The 25022-nt window shown below is 27.9% G+C and overlaps 1 protein-coding gene across 4 annotated transcripts in view; it reads left to right on the forward strand.

The window, feature by feature from the left end:
* The window catches only part of LOC101235859 (serine/threonine-protein phosphatase 4 regulatory subunit 4), a 71624-nt gene extending 46832 nt beyond the window's left edge, over positions 1 to 24792 (forward strand). For 2 of the 4 annotated variants that reach the window (XM_065800314.1, XM_065800318.1), the window contains 11 exons: positions 3538 to 3603; positions 10779 to 10958; positions 13290 to 13395; positions 13704 to 13831; positions 15157 to 15321; positions 20228 to 20269; positions 21103 to 21168; positions 22244 to 22307; positions 22619 to 22672; positions 22829 to 22895; positions 24648 to 24792. In XM_065800314.1, coding sequence (XP_065656386.1) covers positions 3538 to 3603; positions 10779 to 10958; positions 13290 to 13395; positions 13704 to 13831; positions 15157 to 15321; positions 20228 to 20269; positions 21103 to 21168; positions 22244 to 22307; positions 22619 to 22672; positions 22829 to 22895; positions 24648 to 24696 — 987 coding nt within the window. In that variant the 3' untranslated portion in view covers positions 24697 to 24792. The remainder of the gene's footprint in view (positions 1 to 3537; positions 3604 to 10778; positions 10959 to 13289; positions 13396 to 13703; positions 13832 to 15156; positions 15322 to 20227; positions 20270 to 21102; positions 21169 to 22243; positions 22308 to 22618; positions 22673 to 22828; positions 22896 to 24647) is intronic. The other 2 variants (XM_065800315.1, XM_065800316.1) reach the window with 2 other exon arrangements.
* Positions 24793 to 25022: the final 230 nt, after the last annotated feature.

Consider the following 25022-nt stretch of genomic DNA (forward strand, 5'->3'; position numbering starts at 1 on the left):
AAAACTATAAAACAAAAAAAACCATTGTTGTTATTAAGTACTTTAAATCTATCATTTACTAATATTTGTGGTCTTCAAAGTAACTTCTTCTATTGAGTCTTTTCTTTTGCAAAGTTCACCAGACCTACTTGTTCAATGTGAAACTAATTTGAGTTCAACTGTTTCATCTTGTGATCTTAGTGTTGATGGTTATCTTCCTTTAATTTGTAAATGCTCCAATAGTCACATATTGGGTTGGGCATTTACAGTTGTAAGAATTCACCCATTTATTGGGAAACTAGGTTTGAATCCACAGACTGTTTATTTATGTGCTTTCTTTTAACACCACCTCACTCTATCACCTTTCTCTTTGTTCTATATATATGTATCTCCTTCATCTCATGACTGCACACTTTTTGATGTTATTTCTTATCAAATCGACCAAAACCTTTCTCTTTATCCTTTAGCTAATATTGTTGTTGTTGATGAGTTTAAAGCTCATCACACTCAATGGCTTGGCTCTAGTGTCAATGAATCTGCAGGCTTTAAGCTTTAAGACAACTTTTGCCTTTCTCAATCTCTAACACAAATAGTCAACTTTCCAACTTTCCAGACAATCCGAATCATTTACCTTCTCTACTCGATTTATGTCTTGTTTCTGATCCTAGTCAGTGCTCAGTTTCTCTAAATTCATCCTTAGGTTCTTAGATCAACCTAGGTGATCACAGTTTGATCTCTCTAAAACTGTTATTTCATTATTCTTCATCATCAGAATCCCCCTATCATCATACCTCTTACAACTAGCTTAAGGCTGACTGGGGCTCATTTTGTGATTTTCTTCGTAAAGGCCTATGGGTAGAAATCTTTTGTCTTCCTGCTGACAAATTTGCTTCTTATTTAACTTCATGGAATGAGGCTGGCATGGAATCTTTTATTCCCTTGCGACAATGGTCACAAGGGAATAAAAGAATTGGAATGCCAAGTCAAGGTTTACTCTTCTCCATGGTTTTCCTCTCATTGTGTTGCTTCAATTTCCAATTTAACCGATACTTCCATATCTATTACCAAAGCAATTCTCCCGAAACAGTTGTCTGTTTACTTTTGCTAGAAATCATTGTTAAAAGGTTTTGTCTAATTCCAAAAGCCGCTATTCTCAGGTCATGAAATCTTTTATTTCATCTCAAAATTAGACTCTCGAACCTTCTGAAGAATTTTTAGCAGTGCCTATAGTAAGGGCAAACCTGTATTCCTCCTCTCTTATATGGTAAGATTTTGTCACTTCACCTAAGATAATGCTGAATTATTTGCTAAGAACTTTTCATCAGTCTCATCTCTTGATTCCACTAATCACATTCTTCCTGATATAGCCGACAAACAAGGTGATTCATTGCTTGACATTCGTATCACTCCAGCTTCTGTATCTAAAGTGATTTCCTGCTTAGACTCTTTTTACAGCTTGTGGTCCGGACAACATACCTGTTATAGTCTTACAATAGAAGTGTTTTCAAGAGCTATTGTCTATACTTTTAAAACTATTTAACAAGTGCTTATCAGAGTCTTGTTTTCCAGCCTGCTGGAAAGCGATCTAACTCATCTTACTATTGTTCCATTAGTCTTCTTCCTATCATAAACAAGGTTTTTGAGTCTTTAATTAACAAACACTTAATCTCTCATTATAAATCTAATAACTTACTTTCTGATCATCAAAATGGATTTCAATCTTCTCCTTCTACTGCTGATTTGGTATTGTTAATAACCGATAGGTTTTATTGTGCATTAGATAGATGTGGAGAGGTTAAGGCTTTAACCCTCTCACTAATTACTTTCCACATTTCTATAGCTTTTGTTAAAGTTTGGCATGTTGTTCTCCTCAATGAGCTCTCTTTCTTACAGTGTATCAGATAACATCTTTAAGATTATTAAATCCTTCTTTACCAATCTTATTATAAAAGTTGTCCTTGATGGACAGCACTCTTCTTCATATCTTTTAACTTCAAGGGCTCCTCAAGGTTCTATCCTTGGCCCTATAATTTTATAAATTTACATTATTCTCCCAGAAATTCTCGCATCTAAGGTGTCATTGTTCGCTGATAATATTATCATTTATTCTTGTCTTGATACAAAGCCAACACTTCCGATTGCTTGGAGGGGGCATTATATCTTGAAAAAGATCTCATTTCTGCTACAGTATGGGGTTTACAGTGGCTGGTGAACCTTAGCTCAGATAAAACTCAATTTTTTTCAGATAATCATCATTGCAATAATCTAGATCTTCCCATCTACCCTTTGTCTTCTAGGATTTTCTCTTATTTTCAATCTTTCTTGGAAACTATATATCAAATCCAATACTTGTCATTCAATTAAGTCCAATCCTTTTACTGTGACTGTTCCTAAGTGCTCCAAAAATTCTATTTTATCTAGTTTATTTCCTCATACGTCTTTTCTTTGAAATTTGCTTCCTTCATCTTGTTTTCAAGTGGTCTGCTAATTGTTATCTTGCTTTATAAACCTTGTCATTTTTTAAGCTACACTAACACATTTTTCATTTAACATAATTTGTTAAATGAAAAATGTGTTAGTGTAGCTTTATCTGAAAATTTTTGACTTTTATATGAGATACCAATATTTATTGCTACTAAAGCACAAAGCAATTTTTTTATAATATAGCCATCTTGTTTTCTTTTTTTCTTGTCACCTTGTATTTTATGATATAGCCATCCTGTTTGGCAATAACTATTTTAATAAGAGTATGTGAATTGACAAAAATTAAATCATAAATTAAGGTAATAAATTTATTCTGAAATCTGTAGTTTCTTAAATCAATTTATCACCTTAAATAACATTATAAATAAACCTCAGTTTAATGGAAAAAGTTAACTTGAAGTATAACCAACACAGATAATTGTTACATAATCAGCATGATTACATAGATGTAATGTGTAACCAATTAATAAGACTAATGTACTTCTGGTTAAAACTTTCATCCAAGTTTATTAATTCTAATAATTGCTGTTCTTAGAATTTTTTAATCAGGTAAATAGTAGAAGCACTGTTCAGTTAAATCAAAAAAATAATCTATATTTAAAATAGATTGTGCCATTAACATTTTTTAATAGTTGATATAGGTAAGCTAACGTGGTAAACTAGGTAATAGGTAATAGGTAACCTAGTGGTTGATATTGGTAGCGTATAAAAACCAAACTTCTCAAACTTTATGTTTATGCCAGTATAAAATAAGGTTTTATAAAAAATCTTTGTAGTTGTAACTTGGGACTAAAGTGTAACAAATTTTGTTTTCAAGGTCGAGAGCTTCGAGTTATAGAATAAACAAATGTCTAAATTTTATTTAATGAATTTTCTGTTGTTTTTTTTTAGTTAAAGATAAAAAATACTTTATTAATAAATAGAGATTTGTTTTTTTGTGCTGTTTTTTCTCAGTTTTTAGAGGTTTACGTACTTTTTTTCTTTCAAGTTTTTATCTTTTTATCTGATTGCTTTTTTAAAAATATATTTTATTTTTAAAAATATGTTTTATTTTACTTAAGTTTGTTCCATCAGGTATTGGATGGTTTTCTATTAATTATGCCGTCAATATTTGAAGCTCTTCAGACTTCAGGGGGTAAAGTATGTATGTATAATATTTTAGTATTATATAAAAGTTTTATATAAATAATTTGTTTTCTATTTTTTTATTATACTAATATGTTTTAAAAAGCGATAATTATAAAATTGGAATTTTTTCTTTTTCCTTTTTTTTTACTATGCAGACAATTATTTATACTAAATAGTTCTATTTTAAAAAGTAAATACTATTATACTGATTATATTGAAAATATAGATAAACAGAGTTTGCATTCTGTTCATATCCAAAACACATATAATTGATCGAGCTTTTAACTACATTGATTACCTATATGCAATAAAAAGTTATATACTTACAAATTAAAGTAAGAGAAACATCAAGTATTAATATAAGTTTATTTTTTCCAAATCTAATATATATTTTTTAATAAATTTATTTTTATAAATTATATATTTATTTTTTCAAAATAAACCAGATTTAATATGTCCTACATAAGTATTTGCAACATATTTGATCATGATATGACTGGTTGCATGCATGAGAAAGATTAAGTTTACGTAATTTTACAAATTTCAATCCAGCAAACCGATAGTTTTTATGTTGTTTAAATTTTAAAGGAAAGTGTTTGATTAATACTCTTTTTTTTAATAACAAAGGTAAGAAGACATCAATGCCATAGGGCTAACAATAAATTGTCTAATGAATTGAGGTGCCTATTTAAAAAGGCTTTAAAAAGACTTAGTTATATACTTTATGGAATTTTTTTTTTAAATATGAAGTTAATATAACTCAGTGAAGGTGTTATGTTGCAAAAATACAAGTTTCCACTTTTTTATTCAAATAAAGTCCCCATTACATGCCTGGTAGTACCATGCTCAACTTGTTTCTTCACCCAGTGGCTTTGTTTTTCAAGGTTTGTTTTTTGGAGGGAAAGAGTTAAGAGAGGGTTGTAACCTCAATAGAGAGAGGGTTGTAACCTCAATAGAGAGAGGGTTGTAACCTCAATAGAAAGAGGGTTGTATCCTCAATAGGAAAAATAAATAAATAGTAGGATCCTAAACTGTAGCGGCCCCTTAATCTTGGGGAGGTGAATAAAATTAAAAGAAAAAAAAATGCATTCATTCACTATAATAAAGCTATTTTGATTACTGTATTGCTCTATAAATATTTATAGAGCAATACAGTAATTTTTCTAAATATTTTTCTTTGCTATAGAAAAATATTTAGAAAAAAAGTGTTCAATTTTTAACTCCAATTATCTCAGTTCCATATTGGAGTAACATAACAACTTTATCCAATTATGTGCTTAATTGTTAAATCCTAAATCTTTTCGTAAAATTTTAAAACAAATTTTCTATATAAAAATTTTGGTAGAAAAAAAATTGGTAGTCAAAAGTATATCTAAGTCTTATTTAAGTCTTCATGTTATATTATTAATCATTTAATTAAAATAAATAAAATACGTCAATACAAAATACAGTTGCGTAGAAAGTGAAAAACATACACACAAATCTACTTTTACTCTTTACTAGCAACTAAGTAGTAATTATTGAAAGGTCTTTGATAAAAGAATTTTGTTGACCTCTCTAAATAAATTCATACAAATCATAATGTAGTGCACTATTTATGTTGGGATTAGTAGATTGGGTAGTAGAGAAAAGAGTTAAAAAGTTTGGGTAGTAGAAAAAAGAGTTTAAAAGTGTAGTAGAAAGAGTTTAAAAGTGTAGTAGAAAAAAGAGTTAGAAACCATAAAATTGTTTACAGTTAAGAGTCAGGAAAAAGATAGGCAAGAATCCGAAAGCACCAATGTTTAATGAAAAAAGATGAATAAGATTTTTTTAAACATAAAGTAGCAATTATATTAAAACTTCTAGCTGAATAAAAACTCAATGAGATTGCGTTTTGGATGGTGAAGCATAAAATAGTTGTTTACTTGAGCAGTATTTGAGCATTATAGCATTATTTGCAGAAAAGAGAATAAGACTTATTCTTAGCACCTAGATCAGATCCAGCAAATATTTACAATACAGGGAGATACAGTAAAAGGATGGGACTTTGCTGAATGATGAGTCAAACGAGAATGAGTTTGGTTGATGAAACTAATGATAGCTGATTTGAGTAGTAACCGTGGTAGCATTTTTAGGAAAGAGAAAGAGATGCAACCTTACAAGGATGGGACAGCGGCTCAAGAATCAGAGGTAGAGCAGTTCCAACTATATTCACAGTGCCTTTTTGAAGAGAAAAAGCATCATTAGTAGCCCAAATATAACAGCAGTATTCCATACAGAGATAAATAAGAGATTTGTATAATAAGGGAGAGAGAGATTGAAATCAGGAGTAGTTAAATAGCAAGTATGATAATGAGAGGCAACCTAAGTAGATGCTAGCTTTGCAAGGAATTTTATATATGGTTTCCATAAGAGGTCTTTAGTGAATGATGATCTCCGTAACAACACTCAGTAAGAACGTTGCTATTCATTAAAATAGAAATATAAACAGTATTTCAACAATTTTAGAAGTAAACAATTGATTTTTGTTTGGGTTTAAATTTGACAGCTACTGCAAGCCATAAGCTGTTATAGAAGAGAAATCAAATTCAAGATAAGTTGCTTGTTCTAAGTGATAAAAAATTGATGAATTTTTGTCAAAACAGGAGTTTATTGTTGATTTGTCAGCAAGTACAACTACTTTAGATGTGAGGTTGTCGGGTAGATCATTAATATAAATAGGAAACAACACATGACCACGGATAGATCCTTGCAGTGCCACAGAAGTTACCAGAAATGAAAAAGAGTGTTGGCCTTCAAAAAAAGCTATAATACTGTGGTTAGAAAGGAATGATTTGGTAATCTTTAAAATTTTTCCAGACCATATGAAGCTTATGGAGAAGAACAGCATGCCAGACATTGTCTTAAGCTTTTAATATGTTCAGAGAAATAGCAATTTTCTAGCCGCCTCCATCTAATGCACAATAGAACTATTATAACAGTTATTTTATTAAAATAGTCAGTTTATTAGATGAGATATTAGAAATTAGTTGGAGATGAGATATTAGAAGTTTGTTAATATAGGACTCAAAGCCCTTGCCAGTAGTAAAATACAATTATAATAGTAAAATATAATAATAATAAAAGAGAAAACTAATTAGATGATAGTTAAAAGGCTTAATGGATAATTTTTTAATCTAGTGTCTCCTTACTTTTATAATTGACCCACAACCCTCCCATCTTCTCATTTGTAGACCCCCTCTTCCCCTATGAGCGTATGTACTTTATGAACAATCTCTAATCATTTTTTAATCTGTTTTTTTATTTATTATGATTATTAATTTTTAACTTGATATGGAGCAGAAGTTGCAGATCCTGCTCTAAGGAACCACTGATTGTAAAAGATGCCAATAAACATAGCTATATCATCAATTCCTTTTATACTTTTTTCTGATATATTTGGAATGGTTTCAAACCGTAAATACATTATAAGGTAATACAATGCTTTTGCCATGAATCTTGCATGATGCAACAAACCAGTAATATGAAATTTGAACCTCTCTAATTGAGAAAACACCATCAATGATATTTTAGCTAACTCCTGATAAGCTTTTCTTGCTTTACCATTCTAAAATTAAAAAATTTAGTTTTATATATTTTGATTGTACAAAACAGATTGTTAAAAAATTTTTTTATTAAGCTAGTACTAACAATGTAGTTGCACTTTTTTGTAGATCCTATTATCTATTACATTTCTGTAGAACTTTTTTTTTTTTTTCTCTGTCGAACTTTTTTGTAGATATATTACATCTCTGTAGAACTGTCCAGCTTCAAGACGTTGTTTGTTTATCCAAGTTCCTGTTTGAGATTGAATCCCTTTTAATGAAACTGTGTCTTTTTCAAGATTCTTCCAGACTAATTTTAGGTATTTAAAGTGCTGGTTGTCTGGACCAGAGGTTTTACTACCGGGAAAAATCTTGTTAAAGTGGGTTGTCCATCCAAAATATAATGTCTAGAGGCAAGGAGAAGTAATGGCTGCCCAAACTTATATGCCATTCTTGTTATAAATCCTGCTAATCTTTATCTTGTGGCTGACACATTACGTGTTTATTCTTTAAATAACTTTCTGAACAGAAATTTGCTTACATGTAGATTTTGTCAAGTCTTTTATATACTGTCTAATTTTTTGAGTCCTTCTCCTACAGAGATTATCCATAAAGGACGTCATGCTAAGTTTAACTAATGGCAAGAAGTCAGAGAATGTTGGCTGTCATGCACAGAGATTTTTAGAGTATTATAGCACCTTATGTTCATTAAAATTTCTCCGCAGAAGGAAGCCAATAAACTTCTACTTATGGTTAGTATTTAAATTCTGAATGATGTCATTTATTGACGACCTCACAGCAGTTAGCGTTGTATGCTTTGGAATATTTTTAGGCAGTATTATACTTTGTTCTTCTTTTTTTGTATTATCATTTAGCTTAATTTAAACAGTCTTTGCATTCTGAGCTTATATAATCCCTTTCTGAGCTATAAAATACATGTAAATCTTCTTTTTCTGAGGATTCCCTTTTAGATTTTTATTTGCAGATCTCTCAGCAGTCATTTTAAAGCTAATATCAACAAAAACAACCTTGCGTTTTTTCCATCTGCATTTTCAAAAACATAATGTCCTTACATTTAGTTTCTTTCATTCTTTTTCTATCCATTGTTATTTCATCAATCATGATTATGTCATGTCTCAACCAAAATATCTTTTTAGATTTTATTAAAAGTTTTTTTTATTCTTAATTGCTCTTTTGGTGTCAATTTGTTTTTAAGGGATTGCAGGGATTTATAATTCTTTATAGAGCTTCAACTTCTTTTCTAAAATTAATATTGATTAGATAACTATATAATTTAAGATTAAATAAGATAAATAAATATAATTGTTTGTAAAATTTTTGTAAGCTACAAGTTCTGTATCTTCTAAGTTTCCAGAAAGCTTTCAGCTTAAATATTTTGTTTTAAATGTATATCCTTTGTTTGGACAACGGACTAGGTTTTTAAAAAGAAATGCATGGTTTGGACTCTCGTAGGTAAAAATAGTACTAGATTATTTTTTTAAGGGTTGAAAACTGAGTAGATAATAGTGTCTTCCTTGTTTTTTTAAGTACAATGAAATCACACTGCTGTCATGGAAACAATTTTGTGTATAGAAATAATAAAAAACTTTATTCATATAAATTCAACAGTTGACCTAGTCATTGAATAGCCACTTCATAAAGGTTTAAAATTTATTTATAAGGAATTTTTTTTCTCTACAGCACATATTGTTAAATATTTTCTCTTGACAATTCTTTCGACTTTTCTATTATTTTAAGTTAAAAATTATATTCAGTAAATATGTAAATATAATATGTAAAATTTTATTTAAATAAAATTTTGATTTTTTTTGTTATGATGCTGTTTTGCAAGATTATATTATCAATAGAATTTTAATTTCGTCTGTCCTTACAAGATATCATTTTTTTTTTAATTAATTATTCTATCTAGTATACATTAGAGAAACAATTGCTGAGAATCTCATTCATTTTCATTCATTCATTTTCATTCATTCATTTTCAGTAAAAGCCAGAAAGTTATGAAAAAAAAAGCTTTAAAAAATTAAGAAATTTAATGTATATATATGCAGCCCTCGGAATTAGGGTTGCGTTTGGCAATGTTGACCTAACTGCCGACCTGAATGCGTTTGAGGTCAGCAAAAATCTGCCAACCTTGTTTCTATGTTTTATGGTAAAACCTTTGTATCAAATTTTTTTTTGCTGACCTGATGCTGACCTCAAGCAGATTAAGGTCAGTAAATTATTGCTGTCCTCATTTTTTCTAATTCCGAGGGCTGTATATATAATAAAAATTTAAATTAATATTATACATTTTGGTAACATTTTTTGCTAACTTTTTTAAGTTCTCTATATCTCGTAACTAGTATGCTTATTTAGCGTACTAATTGAGAGATATAGTGACCGTAAGACACTTTAAAACAAACAAAACGCACCTGCATTATCATAATTTGTTCATTTGCATTGGACTTTCAGAGTCTTAACCAAAAGTCTTATTCAATGAAGAATCAAAGTTTTGCTTGTATGGTATCAAGTACTTGAAAAGTCCAAAAGGTTACAGGTTTGGATAATCAAGAATGTTATGTTGCCGCATGGAAAAGACAAAATGCTATGTGGCTGGATTTTTCAGCAAGACAATGATCCAAAACAATTTGGATCATTTTTTTCCATTTAAAAAAATTTGAGTTTTGGACTGGTCTTTCCAAAGCTCAGACTTGAATCCATTAGAATATGTTTGAGAACATCTCGGTTGTCAATTTAAAGGCAAAAAGCCAACCGATAAAATGATTTCAGATTGTTGGAAAATATTATTAAAGATGCTCTTATTAGATTGGTTAACTCTATGCCTTGTTGTTGTCAAGCAGTATTATAATCTAGGGGCTATCCAACAAAATAGTAATGTGCTGTGATGAAAAATTTGAAGTATTTACAAAATCTATTTTTTTAATTATTTTATTTGTTTATAAACTTTTGCATTCAATTAATTTTAAATTTCTTCTATCCGCTACAAGTTATCATTTTTTTGAGTTAATTTATGTAGTCTCTGTAGTCACATTAGAGGAACAATTTTTAAAAACTTCATTTCTTTTTAGTCAAAAATTGAAAATTTATGAAGAAAAAATTTAAAATACTTTGCTGTTTATATATACATATATATATATATATATATATATATATATATATATATATATATATATATATATATATATATATATAAATGTATATGTATATGTATACATATACATTTATATGTATATAAATGTGTGTGTGTGTGTGTGTGTATATATATATATATATAATATATATATATATATATATACACACACACACACACACATGTATTTATATATAGCACACATGTATTTATATATAGCACACATATGTATTTATATATTATATATAGCTCTCTGAATTAGGGTTGACATTTGGTAATGCTGAGCCGACTGCCGACCGAGAAATCCCTGAGATTGAATATATATATATATATATATATATATATATATATATATATATATATATATATATATATATATATATATATATATATATTATTCAATCTCAGGGATATATATAAATATATATTATATACATATATATTTATATATATATATAAAATTTTCTTCCCAGAATTTTATACCAGAGTTAATTCCACAACTACTTGAATCTGAAGATCGGATATCATCTTCTCTTCATTGGAGGATATATGAGCACTATCTAGAAGCTATTAGTTGCTTGCATTTTTATCAAACATCAGATCAGATTATGACAAAGATTGTTCCTAATCTTCTTAAAGTTTTAACTGCAAATGTAAGTTATTGTTGTGATTTATTTTGTTATCATGCTATCTTATTATTTTATTATCTTGTTATCTTGTTTTACGTAACTAGTTTAAATCAGTAGTGGTGCATTGGCTAAGAATTATATGTACAACTAGCCTAAAGATCAGGAGAGTGATTACATATAATTTACAATAATAAGATATAAACTCACATAAATAAGGTTAGGTGTCACTTGTAAAGTTAAAAACTAGTCAGTATAGTGACATCTAAAAAAATATATGTAAATAAAACATAAAAAGACGTTAAAAGAAAACAAAACAAAAAAACAAGAATAAAAAAAATAAATAAAGAGTAAACATAGAAAACTAATATAAAACATAAAAAAGTATGTTTTAATGTTTGTTTTCTTTGTTTATTTTCTTTATTTTGTTTTTTATGTTTTCTTTTATTTTAAATTCTTTCTATGTTTTATTTACTTAGTTTTTTAAAGAACAGAAAAATAAACAAACGAACAAAAAACACTACATTATTTTATTACTGCAATAATCATAGAAATTACTGTGGAATAGGAACAATAAAGATAATGGTGTGTTGATCATTTTCTTAATATTTTGTAAAGTAAAATGTGTAATATTGTTAAAATGTTAAAGCATGCAATATTTAAACTAGAATAAAAAAGTTTTTTTTAAACAGTTTTAAGTATAAAATGTTTAGAAAATTCAAGGCCTGTATTCAACTATTTCAAAGTTATTTTTTTAAATCTGATTATCAAGGTGCTTTTAAATATCTTAAAATTGTTGTCATAGAGTTCTGCAAAGTTTACTGATGACAGAATGACTTTTTAAATTTAAATTCAATGCAGCTATTTTTTTTAATTTAACTGTTTATAGCTTAAATATGTATAAGATATATTAAACTGGATGACAGGGCTTTTGCTGTTATGAACTTGCAGTTATGTCTGTGTGTATTTTGGGGACCAGCTTAAAGTACTTTAGTTTGATTTTAAGTAATTTTAGGAAACATTTCAGGATTCTGAATAGTTTGAAATTGTTTATAATAAAGCATCATTTCACAAACCTACTAACTTTCACATAAATGCAGTATTTATAACAGTATATCTTTAAACATATCATATATTTTATAGATCTACATATTTAAACATATCATATATTTCATACATCTATATCTTTAAACATATCATATATTTCATACATCTACATCTTTAAACATATCATGTATTTCATACATCTACATCTTTAAACATATCATATATTTCATACATCTTGAAAATAGAAAGTGAAGTATTGGTATTCAAAATGTAAAAGTGATTGATATTAGTTGTGACAAAGTGATGTATTAACCCTTTAACAGTCCAGTGTTTTTTTAAATTATGGTCGCCATTAGTCCGGCTTTTTTTTTGAAGTGGTCTCTAAATGTCCTGTGTTTTTGAAAAACATTGTGTTTTTTTACTAATAAATTAAAAAAATTTTTTTTATCAATATTTAACACTATTTAACACTACAAAATGTTGTTACTGAAGTTTAAGAATATATAATCATACTATATAAATAAAAAAATTTTAAAATATATTCATTAATATTTACTTTTTGTTTAATAATTGGCAAAGCATGGAGCTGCACTCCATCGCATTCTACACATTCATATTTTGAGTCTTTTTGAATTTTGTGTTTGTAACACACCACACACCTTTTCAGAGCATTAATCTTTCATTATCGATTTCATTAATTGTTCATCAAATATATCTTTTCATTAATCATTCATTAAATATATAATTTTCTATCTCTTTGTGAGTAAATATTCGCTTTTTTAATAATTTACCAGTTTTACTTTTTAAAAAGTATAAATTTTTTGTTTTAAATTTATATTTGAAGGAAAAAAAACTTCAACTATTTTGTACTAATTTTTTATATTTACTATTTAGTAGTGGTGAAGTGGTAGAGTGGTGAAGTGGTGTAGCACTGCAGTAGTGTAGCGGTGTAGTTGTAAAGTGGTGAAGTGGTGTAGCACTGCTGTAGTGTGATGGTGAAGTGGTGTAACACTGTTGTAGCACTGTTGTAGTGTAGTAGTGTAGTGGTAGAGTGGTGTAGCACTACTGTAGTGTAGCAGTGTAGTGGTAGATTGGTGAAGGGATATATAACATGTCTAGGTTGTTTAAATATGTCTCTTATAACTCCTGTTTTATGTCTCTTGTAACTCCTGTATTTGTGTATTTTGAAATTGTAGGCTTAAGAGAAGAGGCTGGGAAAATTTTAATTTTTTTTATCTTTTATTTAAACTTATTTTTAACTTTAGTTATTCCACTTTAAAAAGTATTTCTATTAAGCTTCTTTTTTTTAAGAAAGTGCGCCCTGTCATGTTAGCTGCAGGCCAGTGTCTGTTAACCCTTTTAAAGCATAATGGGAATATCAGAGATAGAGAAGAAATTTGTGAAAAGTTAATTAATTGTAAGGCTATTTTAACTCTTATTTTAATATATATATATATATATATATGTATTTTGTATATATATATATATATTGTGTGTATAAATATATATATTGTATATTATATATATATATATATATATATATATATATATATATATATATATATATATATATATATATATATATTGTATATTACTATATATATATATTTATATATATACATATAAATATTTGTATATATATAATGGAAATATAGTATAAATAAATATATATTTATGTATATATAAAATAAATATTGTATTATTTTTTCTTTTGAAATGTTATAGTGTTGGCTCGTTCAGAACACTGTAAATATCGTATACTTTTTATGAATTTGTATCCCTACATTGCTGAGTTATTTTCAAGAAGATTTTTCAAATGTATGTTCTATGATGTTGCAATGCAAATGGCATTGGTAAAGAGTTTTTAATGATTTTTTTCAGTTTTTAATTTTTTTTAAGTTTATATTACATTTTTGTTTTTTAATTTAATTTTTTCTTACAAGGGTAATTGAACCTTGCACTCAGCTGCCACCCTCAGTATTAGTTTGTTTTGTCTCTAAAAAAAATGCAGAATCTACAATAATTAACAAGAATAGCTGAAACATTTAACAACTTATTTTAAATGTGAAAATTCTACAAATTTATGTATAAAATATGTAAAAGATAATATCGCTTTCTTTCTGTTTCAGGTTCATGGAAAATTATTGTAGATGAATGTACAATACTTACTTTACAAAGCTTAAAGAGGAAACAAAATGAAATTTTCAGCTGATTAACAGTCATTTCTAGGATTTCGTTAAAAATTAAAGTTTTTATACAAGCTTAAAGCTAACACTTATATACTAGTTTTAATTTTTTCAGTCTTTGTTACTTTTCTAGTTTTGTTATAATTGTTATTATTTAACAAAAACTTTTGTTTGTAAATAAACATAGTTAAAATATTCAAGATTGCCAGTAATAAAACATCTAAAGATTTAAAAATGACAACTTGAAATAAATAAATAGAAAAGAAAATTAGAGATTAAGTTAAACCAGTATATTATATAAAAAAGTGAATTTAAAATTTTTGTAGCATATCACTGATTTATATTCTTATCAAAATATGAAAAATATATTTGTCATCAACTTGTATCAAAACATTTGATAACTGAGGCAAGTTGCAGGTCATAATGTGGAGCAATTGCACAAGATTTGAGCAGGAGCAACTTACAGGGTGCAGTTTTTATTTCAAGTTCCCAAATTAATTCTATGTGTAAACACATAACAGTAAACAAATGCAAAAAGGGAAAACACAAAGAAAAAAAATTGATAGGGACAGTAAAAAAAAGAAAAGCTATCTCTTAAAGGGAAAATGCTATAAACTTAACAATAAGACATCTTTTAAAAATTTTGAAAAAATAAAAATAAAATATTTGGTTTGACTCAGGTTGGTATTCAGTACTTCAATTGACTCAGGTTGGTCCATTTCTTGCAGCTGTTTTTAAAAATTTCAAAAATTTGAAAATGGCAAACTTCAAGTTCACAATACAACTCCTATTTATAAATAGAAGTAATTATGTATTCTATCAATTTCTCCTTTTTCTCAGCATATCATCTGCTATTTTTTTTTTTTTTTTTTTTTTTGAATTGTGAAACATGTTTATTTAATTGTATATTTGTATACTTTGTTTTCTTTGAGCTAAGTTTAGAAATAAAGAGTAAAAAACATTAAATACTTATTTTATATGTATTTTTTTAGGATCCCATTATTAATGTTCGTTTAAAGTTTTGCACAACGTTGCCACTTTTAAAATCTTTACTATGTTTACCATTGGACAGAATGTTATTACAAACATTAGAACTAACTGTAAGAAGAATTATGGCGTTAGAAAATGATAAAGATGTTTTAGATGCTATAAAAAATGTAAGTAGAAAAACAAATTAAAATGTGGAATAAGCATAAACTCTGTTTTATTTTATTGTCTTCTGTTTACTATTTTTTTTAAAAGATTATGCTAATGGTGCAGTGGTTAAGGGCTAACTTTAAAATAAAAAGGTTAACATTTTGAACCCCACAACATTGGTGGTAATACAGTACTCAATATTTTTCTTGGGGATGTGAATATATATTAAAAAGTTCAAATGCTATTCTTAAAACAAATTTTTTTTTTTTTTTTCTTTAAACATCTTTATTTCCAACAAGACTGCAAGCAACCACTATTAGAGTTAGAAGTTACTGGAAGAGAAAAGATTATAGAGAATTTTATATATTAAATATATATAGAAGTTTATAGAGCAAGATAATGATTGACAGACGACTTAAAGTATTGCAAATTGTATGAATCAGGAAAACAAGATAAAGGAAGCGATTTACAAAGAACTGATGTTTGAGGGAAAAAACCATACGAATAAACATTTTTAGAGCACTTAGGAACAGTCACAGTAAAAGGATGAGACTTAATAGAATGACAAGTAACACAAGAATAAATTTTAGTAGATGGCACAAGAGACGCTAGCTCTTTAGAGCAGTGCCCATTATAGTTTTTATAGAAAAGAGAAAGAGGAGCAGCATTATGAAGATGAGATAAGGGGTGGAGGTTGGCTGCAAGAGCAGGACCAACTATGTTTGCACCTTGTCTAAAAGAGAAAGGGCCTCATTGGAAGATATGGCAACAGTGTTCCATACAAGGACTGATTTGAGATTTAATTTTCTTATATTCTTTTTCTTTTATTCTTATTTTATATTTATTATAATTATTATGTATATTAATAGTCATTTTATACAGTATGCCTGTTTATCGAGAGTTAACTTTTTCCAATATACTTTTAAAAAACCCATGGGATAGCTTAAAATAGCTGATACCATTGTTATGCTAATTATTTTCTGTTTGCTTAAAATATAAATTTCTGTCTAATTGAAGAGTTTTAAAATCAGTGACTCTAGGTACAATGAGTTTTTAAGAAATTTTACATTATGGTGCATCTAGTGTCCCAACATTTTCAAAAATTTGTTAAAATTGTTTCCAATTAAATTCTTTTTTATTTACCAAAAAATAATTTCTGGTTCAATCATATAAAATTTGAACATTATCTAGGTGGTCCACCAAGCAAATAAAGTTTTGTATATATTCACAAAATTTGCTATATTTAACGTTAATTGATATTTAACAAAACTACTTTAATTAAAGCAACTATGATTCATACATTTGGCCTACAACACCTCGTATAATGAATAATAGTTAAAAAAAAGAGCAGTAATGCTAAGAATATTTGAAAATAGAAAGTCTTAATGTTCATTTCTTGCGTTTTCTAATGTATGGTCGCCTGTTTCAGTTCTTCTCGACAACTTGCAAAACATTTTGATAATGCTCTTCACTCTAGGCTGTAGCTAAGAAGTCAGAGCTGAGCTTAACCCCTCTTTCTACACTGTCATTTACCACATTCAGTGCTTGAATGTTGATCATCAAAACCTGATATATACAATTAGGCCAGTTCGCAATTTCCTCTGTCAAAAACTCTGGATTGAGCAACAAGCTGTGAAATATGAACCACAAATTAATTCCCACAAGATCAGCAAGCGTTGTTGATAATGTAATTGATTCAGGAAAATTAGGCTTCCCAAATTCTGTTCTGAGTCGGTGCTGTGGTTGGAATGCAATAGTATCTGGCTTGATTGCCAGAAGATGGTCAGCAAGAGCTCGCTGTTCTGTTGGTGGAACTTTAGTGTTTCAAAGTCCAATTGGCATCATTTCTTCAGTTAAGTACCACAAGTGTTGTTTAAATGCTTTCAATACACTCTGATAACTTGGGGTGTAATTATGCGTACATTCCAGATAATTGTCTCTATGATAATCTAGTTCAGAATGAGCAAGCTTCATAACATCTTCTCTACAAAGCTCATTAAATGCTTAGCGCTTTCGCTGAAGGAGGTTGACTTAAACCTCGACAGTCAATCAGCTGGATGCAATTGAAGCAGCATAAAGTTTTTAGGAAGTCTTGTAAACAAAGTGACATCTGGTGACTTAGAAACCTCGATCTGGAGGTTCGAAAATACATGTGTTAAGATTGTCTCTCCAACATGGTGACAACAAGCATTCCAAAAAAGACATCGACCCAAGCGTTGCTGAATGGTCACACAAGCTGCAGTGACATGCCCTGTGTTTGATACAGTTGTGTCAAATGTCATACTGGCAATAGAGTTGTTGTAGTTCCATGACTTCAACAGGTCGACTGCCAAATCTGCGATTATACCACCCAATTTTCTTTTCTCAATTACACCAAGTAGATTAATTTCATTACCACCTGCTTTCTCAAGGAGAGCTCTTGTGTAAATTGCCTGCTGTGCAGGTGCCATTTTCAAGTGAGTTGCTAGTGCAACAAGCCTTGGTTGTTGCACAATGTCATGAGGTATAAAGGCAGGTTTTCCTGTGTGGACAAAGTGACTATGGCTTTTAGGTGTTTTAAGTGAAACATCAACAGAAGAGTCACTGTCATGAGTGTCCTCACTCAATTTACTATGATCTTCAACACTATCAATTTTGTCATCACTGCTCTCAGTGTCACTTTTTGGTGCGGCCACCTCAGTAATAGTTGTCAGAGGGCTGGATATTTTCTCACTTTTTGCCTCACATTGTTCACCTTTGTGCCAACGCTGAAGTTTACCAGCCAACACTTTGTTGGATGGACCAAAGGTGGCCACATGATCAGTCTTCATTGACTGCAGGAACAGCATGTCTGAATTTTTTACAAGTAGTTCCACACTCGCCGGCCATAAAGGAAATATCTTTGTTAGCATACATCCCATCTCCATTACCTTCTTTATACAACTGGGACTGGATCTATGTTTGAAAGACATTGTCCGTATCTTGGCATAGTCATCAAGAAGTTTAAGGATCTTCTCACATGCTTTACAATTGTTGATTATTGAAATATTAGCCTTTTCATAGAAGACCTTCAACTTTACCAAGACAAATTTTACAGACTCCCATTTGGTTGGATTATCACTTGCACCTTTATTAAAGTGATTCATGACACAACGCAACACTTGAAGAGTAGTTGGAAGGTGGGAGTTATTTTTGCGTCATTATCAGTTATCGTGTTCCCTAGACCAAATATGATGTATGATTTTTCCATAACTATGTTCTTGCTCTCTGGATTGCCAGATAAACTATGGGTAAGGGCAGGATGTTTGCACCGCTGTGCCAATTTCTATATCAACCTAAAACAATAATTTAATTTGAATAATAACTACAATTAAATTAACTCCTAATTGTCTTGGTCTGATGGAGTGATGGGCCCTTATAGGCTGGTCTTTTGGACAGACCTTAACCTAGCTTAGGATGTGCAAAGGGTTTGTTCCTAATGTAATATGATATTGCAAATAATCTTTTTAAAGTTACAAAATGTTCAAAAGTTTCAAATCTTTTTAAAGTTACACTATACAAAATATATAATGTATATTATTGTAAATAATATCTTATTTTATAATGAGAAATTATTTACCTTTTTGATGAGATAATTAATTGAAAATTAAAAAATTTCAGAAACAGTCTAGTAGTTGACAATCTAAAATGCAAGATGGCAACTAATAAACTAGCACAAGATTTTTTTTAAATATTATGTAAGGTGCTCAAAATGTGTTATGTTATAAAGTAAAAAATATTTCAATATATTGAATTTATTTTTGCACTTTATTATTTCTACATTAATTAATATTTATGTTTTTATTTTTTTGTTTATTAAAACAAAATAGATAGTATTATATATTTATTTTAAATCAATTATAAAAATAATATTCAATTGATATCATAGAAAAAATGCTAAATTTTGCATTTGTTCTGGATTTTTCGAGTATGTCGAAATTTGGTACAATGGACAAAAGTTCAGATTTGTGGTGGACTCCCTAAATCAATTCAAATCTTGAAAAAATTTGACAAGTTTACATTTATGATACAATGAAACATTTTGGAAGTAGGGACAAAACATTTCTTTGACATGAGTGTGTTGGATGCACCCTACTGTACATAGGTTAAGTAACTGTACATAGGTTAAGTAAGTGAATGTAGGTTAAGTAACTGTATGTAAGTTAAGTAACTGTACATAGGTTAAGTAACTATATTTAGGTTAAGTAACTGTACGTAGGCTAAGTAACTGTATTTCAGTTAAGTAACTATATTTAGGTTAAGTAACTGTACATAGGTTAACTGTATTTAGGTTAAGTAACTGTATGTAGGTTAAAGAACTGTACATAGGCACTTAGCCTATGTACAGTTCTTTAACCTATGTCGGTTAAGTAACTCGAAAATTATAATCTCTACTATGATAAGAAACATAAAGTTTAAGTATCGTAGTTAATACAATTCTCATAAATTTCTTATGTGTGAAGTTAAACTTTTGGATTTAAACTTCTTAGTTAAATGAATAAGAGTTTTTGATTTTAGACTAAAAAATTTGCTAATGATTGTTAAAAAAATGGGCACTAGTTAAAGAGATCAGAGTTTTTAAAATTAAGAATTTAAAGTTAGAAAAAAAGAAATCCTGAAGCAGGAGTAACTAGAATGTATGAAAAAGTTCTGTTAGTTAAGGTTGTCACAAAAGGTGAGTGCAATGATAACTTTTTATGAATAAAAGGACGATAACCAGACTAAGGATGGAATATAAGATACCTGAATTTAAATTAGTCACACCAAGAGTCAATTCAAGACCTCAAATATAACTAAATAATAAAAATAATTAACATTAAAGTGAAAATGATTTTTGATATAAATACTACGAACGCTAAATGAAAAATTTGTTGAAAAACTGATAGTATAATGCATTTTTACTTATAGGTAATTGAAGAACTAGACACTGTACGTGTATGCTTAGATCTGGTAAGCTATTGGTTGGTTTATTTAGTATTTTAAGGAAAAATTATGTGTAGAAAAGAAATTTTTAGTGTAAGTGTTTAGTTTGTGTACTTCTAAAATAACACAACATTTGTTGTGTCAAATCTAGCACACAACTAATGCCTGCATTTCAAATCACTAAAACTTGTTTAAAGAAGATTTGATTTAAAGAATAAAACAAAAAAAATAGACTTCAGATTTAAAGATTTAAACAAAATAGAAGTAAATAAAGAATAGAAAAAGATAGAGATACTAAAAGGTTTTTCTTCTATTAAAATGGCAGCTCTTCTATTGAACCAGCAAAAAATAGTATTGTAATAGTAATATCTATTTATGCAAAAATATTTCGCCGAGCATTTCTTAATTTAAATTTTTATAAAATTATTCAATTTTAGTAATATCTTTTTTGAGGTATGGTTTCCATGCCAACAAACATTTGATCACTTTTCAAACATTTGATCACTATTAACGTAAAGTAATGAAGTGTTTAAAAAAAAAACTTAAGTAAATTGTCAAGTTAAACAATTTAGGCATTAACTTTTTACGTTATAGTGTTATTCTCATTCCAAATTAATTAAAATTAACATACTTCATGTACATACTATGATAAATATTATAAGACATACATATTATAAAACACTAATATGGGTTGGCTTAAATACTTTATCTGTTTAAAAACATTAAGTATTCACGAGGGAAAATGTGTAAACTTTAATGAATTTCAAATGTAACTTGATAACAAGTATTATAGTTTTTTGATTTTAGTTTAAATCAGACTTTTATCATTAAACTTCTCATTAAGTTTTTTTTTTGCTAAGGCTAACCCTAGTGAAGCTGATATAAAAGATCTTGAGAAAGAAAAGTTTGAAGATAGTGTTACAGAGGTATGACTATTTAAAATATGTAAATTGTAGTTAATTAAATTACCTGAATTATTTTTACTGTACAATGTAATCAACCATTCAACATTATTAAAATATTATTAAAAAAATAATAATAGTTCTTAAATAAATTAATGAATAAGTACAATGATAAATGTTCTTTACTTTTAGCAACAGAATTTCAAATTGTCACTTACAATAGAAATAGTTATTTATATTTTTTTTAACTCGAGAGAAATAGATTCGTATAAGTTCTATCTATAATAGCATGCTTTTTAACTTGGTATGCGATTGATTTTTTTATGAGAAAATATTAGGTATTGTTAGGTATTACATTTCACAACTAAATTTTTAATTTAAAGTTAATTTACATTAAGACAAGAATTTATAGAGTTGAATGTAATTAGTACTGAATGTGAGAGCAGATACATCTGAAGATTAGGCTGATTTCTGATGTACCATTAACATGGGATAATAATTAACAGGATGATAGCAACAGTTTTAATAATACTTAACCAATTTTGAATATATTAGGGAAAAGTTATGTAATTTACTTTGACATTTACAGCAGCCATTTACTCATGCAAATTGTAAGCCTTGATACTATTGGTGAGCCTTGATTTTAACTTATCATTAAAGTTGGAGTTACAAATTATTCAAATCATTTATTAGCAGATATTTTAAAAGAAATTGTTGTTTGTTGATTGTTGTGCTAAATTAAAAATTAAAATTTTGCTTATTATATTCGACATAAATGAAAACACTAGAAAACACATTCATATTTATTTTGCTTTGAATATGGTTCTAAATGATGAACCTGGTTTAATTAATCTTTTTGTGATTGGCGTGATAATGCACAGTCGTTAGTTAATCTTTTTGCGATTAACGGGATAATACCAATTTTTGCCAAATATAAGAAAAGTTTTTTGAAGGTTAAATATTTTGTACATGCACGTGCAATACCGAGAGGTTTTACTATTGCTAAAAATGTCGTGACTCCACCGCCTTGGTTGGTATGTTGTTGGTTAATATTGTTATTGCATTATTTAAGAATTCTTTTTTACTTATTGTTTTAAAGGAATTTCAAATTGAAAAAAAATCACGAACAGTTTCGTTGGGTACGAAGGACTCTGTCAAAAAAGGTGGAGTTTTTTTATTATGTTAAACCGTTTATATATATATATATATATATATATATATATATATATATATATATATATATATATATATATATATATATATATATATATATATATATATATATATATATTTTAGAAACATTTAAATGATATGTGAATAATTGCGTAGTTATTATTTGAAGACTAATGTTTTGAAAATAAAATCACAATTTTGATATGTGCTAGTCCGAATCTTTTTCGTATATCTGAAATTTTAGTTTGTAAAGCGTTTTTACAAACTGAATTTACCAGTTACTTGATGATTTTCTATTTAGTAACATCAAAAGGCACGAGGAGTAGCTCGTCTGTTGTACTTATGCGTAAAATAGGTCGGTATTTGCTCCCCAAAGTTTTTACATAGTTGTTGCTCTTTTTGTTGCGATGCTAGCTGCTTGAGGAATTCAGTTTTTTGTTTTTATTTCATATTTTATTTTTTGGTTTTTGTTACAAAGTATTGAAAATAATTTTTAAGGTTATCTCTTCAGGTGTTAAAGACAAAGAAGTAACCTCCAAGGTAGCAGCACCAGCCAGTGTAAAAACATCTAAAAAAAGGTATTACATTGACAGCAATCCTTTTAAAAACAAAACAAAAGATCTTTAATTTTATTTTGATAAAAAAAAGTTTGTTTAGCATAAGTTATTCCATTAGTTTTAAAATATTTAAAACTAGAAGTGGCAGAAAAATATTTTTCAAGATAAATTTTTTTTTGTATTAAAATATGATTAAAAATGGACGAAAAACAAAAATTTTTATTAGTTATATATTTTTGTGACTCTCAAATTTCTCAAAACTTTTTTCTGCAATTTTCATAAAAAACTTTTATAGATATCAACAAACATAATGGAAAGTAATTTTTTAATATATACCATATATTGTTAATATTTATTAACATTAGTGACGGGAACCAAAATAAACCAGGCTTAAATAATTAATTTATAAATAAAAAATTTATATTTTTATATGTTGCTGTAAATTACATTGGTACAACGTTTATTGCACTTAATTAATTACTGAAAATTACAGTAATAATAATAATAATAAAAGCACCAGAAAAAAAATTATATAAAATATTGCGTGAAAATATAGTTTCTTGGTTTTTTTTATTTTTTTATCAAGTAAAATTAATAAATTGTTATCAATAATCAACATTCATGTTTTAAAAGCAATGTTGTTGCAATGTTGCGCATTGTTTCTGCAGTGAAATCTCTAGTTTCAACTGTTTTTGTAACAGAAACAAGATCCGGCATTTTTTTGTTTTAACTTGTGCAGAAACAGTATATCAGGTTATTTGTTTATTTTTGTTGCCATGAGTTATGCTGAGTTTAATTGTGTATTTTTGTTGTGGAAGCTTCTGTGGTTGAAGTATGTATATAGCGGATTATAAAAATTTAATAAAGATGCATTCAGCAGTTTCTTAATAAATGTTTTTGAGAATTTTATGTAAAGAAGAAAGAGTAGAAAATGATTTAGAAAAATGGTAAAAAATTATGAGGTGTCAAGAAAAATGATAGGAGAGTTATTCAGGGGCGATTTTACGAGGGTGTGTTGTGGTGTGAAACCCCCAAAGAATGCTTTTTTCAACTTTTAGTCGGTTTTTAAAGGAATGTAGTCGGGAATATAGCTAGTTAGCATTTGACACATTTCAGTTATCATATTTATAGTTTTGAGGTCTTTTTGGTTTTTATTTGAAGGCAGTCGACAAATTTTAAGGATTCACCCGCCCTCATTTTATTCATAGAATCGCCCCTTGAGGTATTACGAAATCTTTGCAGCTTCAAATAGTAATAAAAGTAAGAAACAGCAGGAGACATCTCAGGATGATTCAAGTGTCAATATTTAAGCAAGATGACCTGACACCAGTTAATAGCATTCAGTTTATTGTCATATATTTATAAGGGTTTTTTTTGTATGTTATCCATATATATATTATGTTATCCATATATATGTTTTTAGTTATCTCATAGTTTTATAAGATATTTGCTGTTTTTTACGGTAATTGCTTGGCTTTTCTTACGCTATTTAGTATTTGTTAGGGTCAAAATTTACAAACTAAACGTATACAATTTAAAACTTTGTGTAATTATATTAAATTTTCTCGGACTTTAGGTGTATAGGGTGGGAAAGTTTTATGTTGTTTTGTTTATTTAAATAGCACCTCTAAATTTTTCTGCCCTTGCTCGCAGCGTTTACTTTTAAATCTGCTGATTGAAATGTCTTTCTTGCAATATGGCAAAACTTTTTCAGGGATTAATTTCTTTGTTTTGTATAAAAATAGTTATTAATATCTTTTATTTGCTTTTTAGTTCCGTATCGTCCTCGTCATCATCGGCACCATCGTCTTCAAGGAAATAATTTTCGGATTCTTTTTAACTGACTGTTGCAAGATTCGGAAACTTCGATTAATTAAAAAAAACTTTACCAACAACTTAAATATAAAAAAACTATTAATTAGCTTTTCTCGATTTTTACTGCGATACAGTCATGCGTGAGTTATTGTCTCCTTTTCTCTCTCTTTATATGCATATCTCTCTTTATATATATATATATATATATATATATATATATATATATATATATATATATATATATATATATATATATATATATATATATATATATATATATATATATATATATATATATATATATGTATATATATATATATATGTATATATATA

This window comes from Hydra vulgaris, chromosome 06, assembly GCF_038396675.1.
Source record: "Hydra vulgaris chromosome 06, alternate assembly HydraT2T_AEP".
NCBI classification, from domain to species: Eukaryota; Metazoa; Cnidaria; class Hydrozoa; order Anthoathecata; family Hydridae; genus Hydra; species Hydra vulgaris.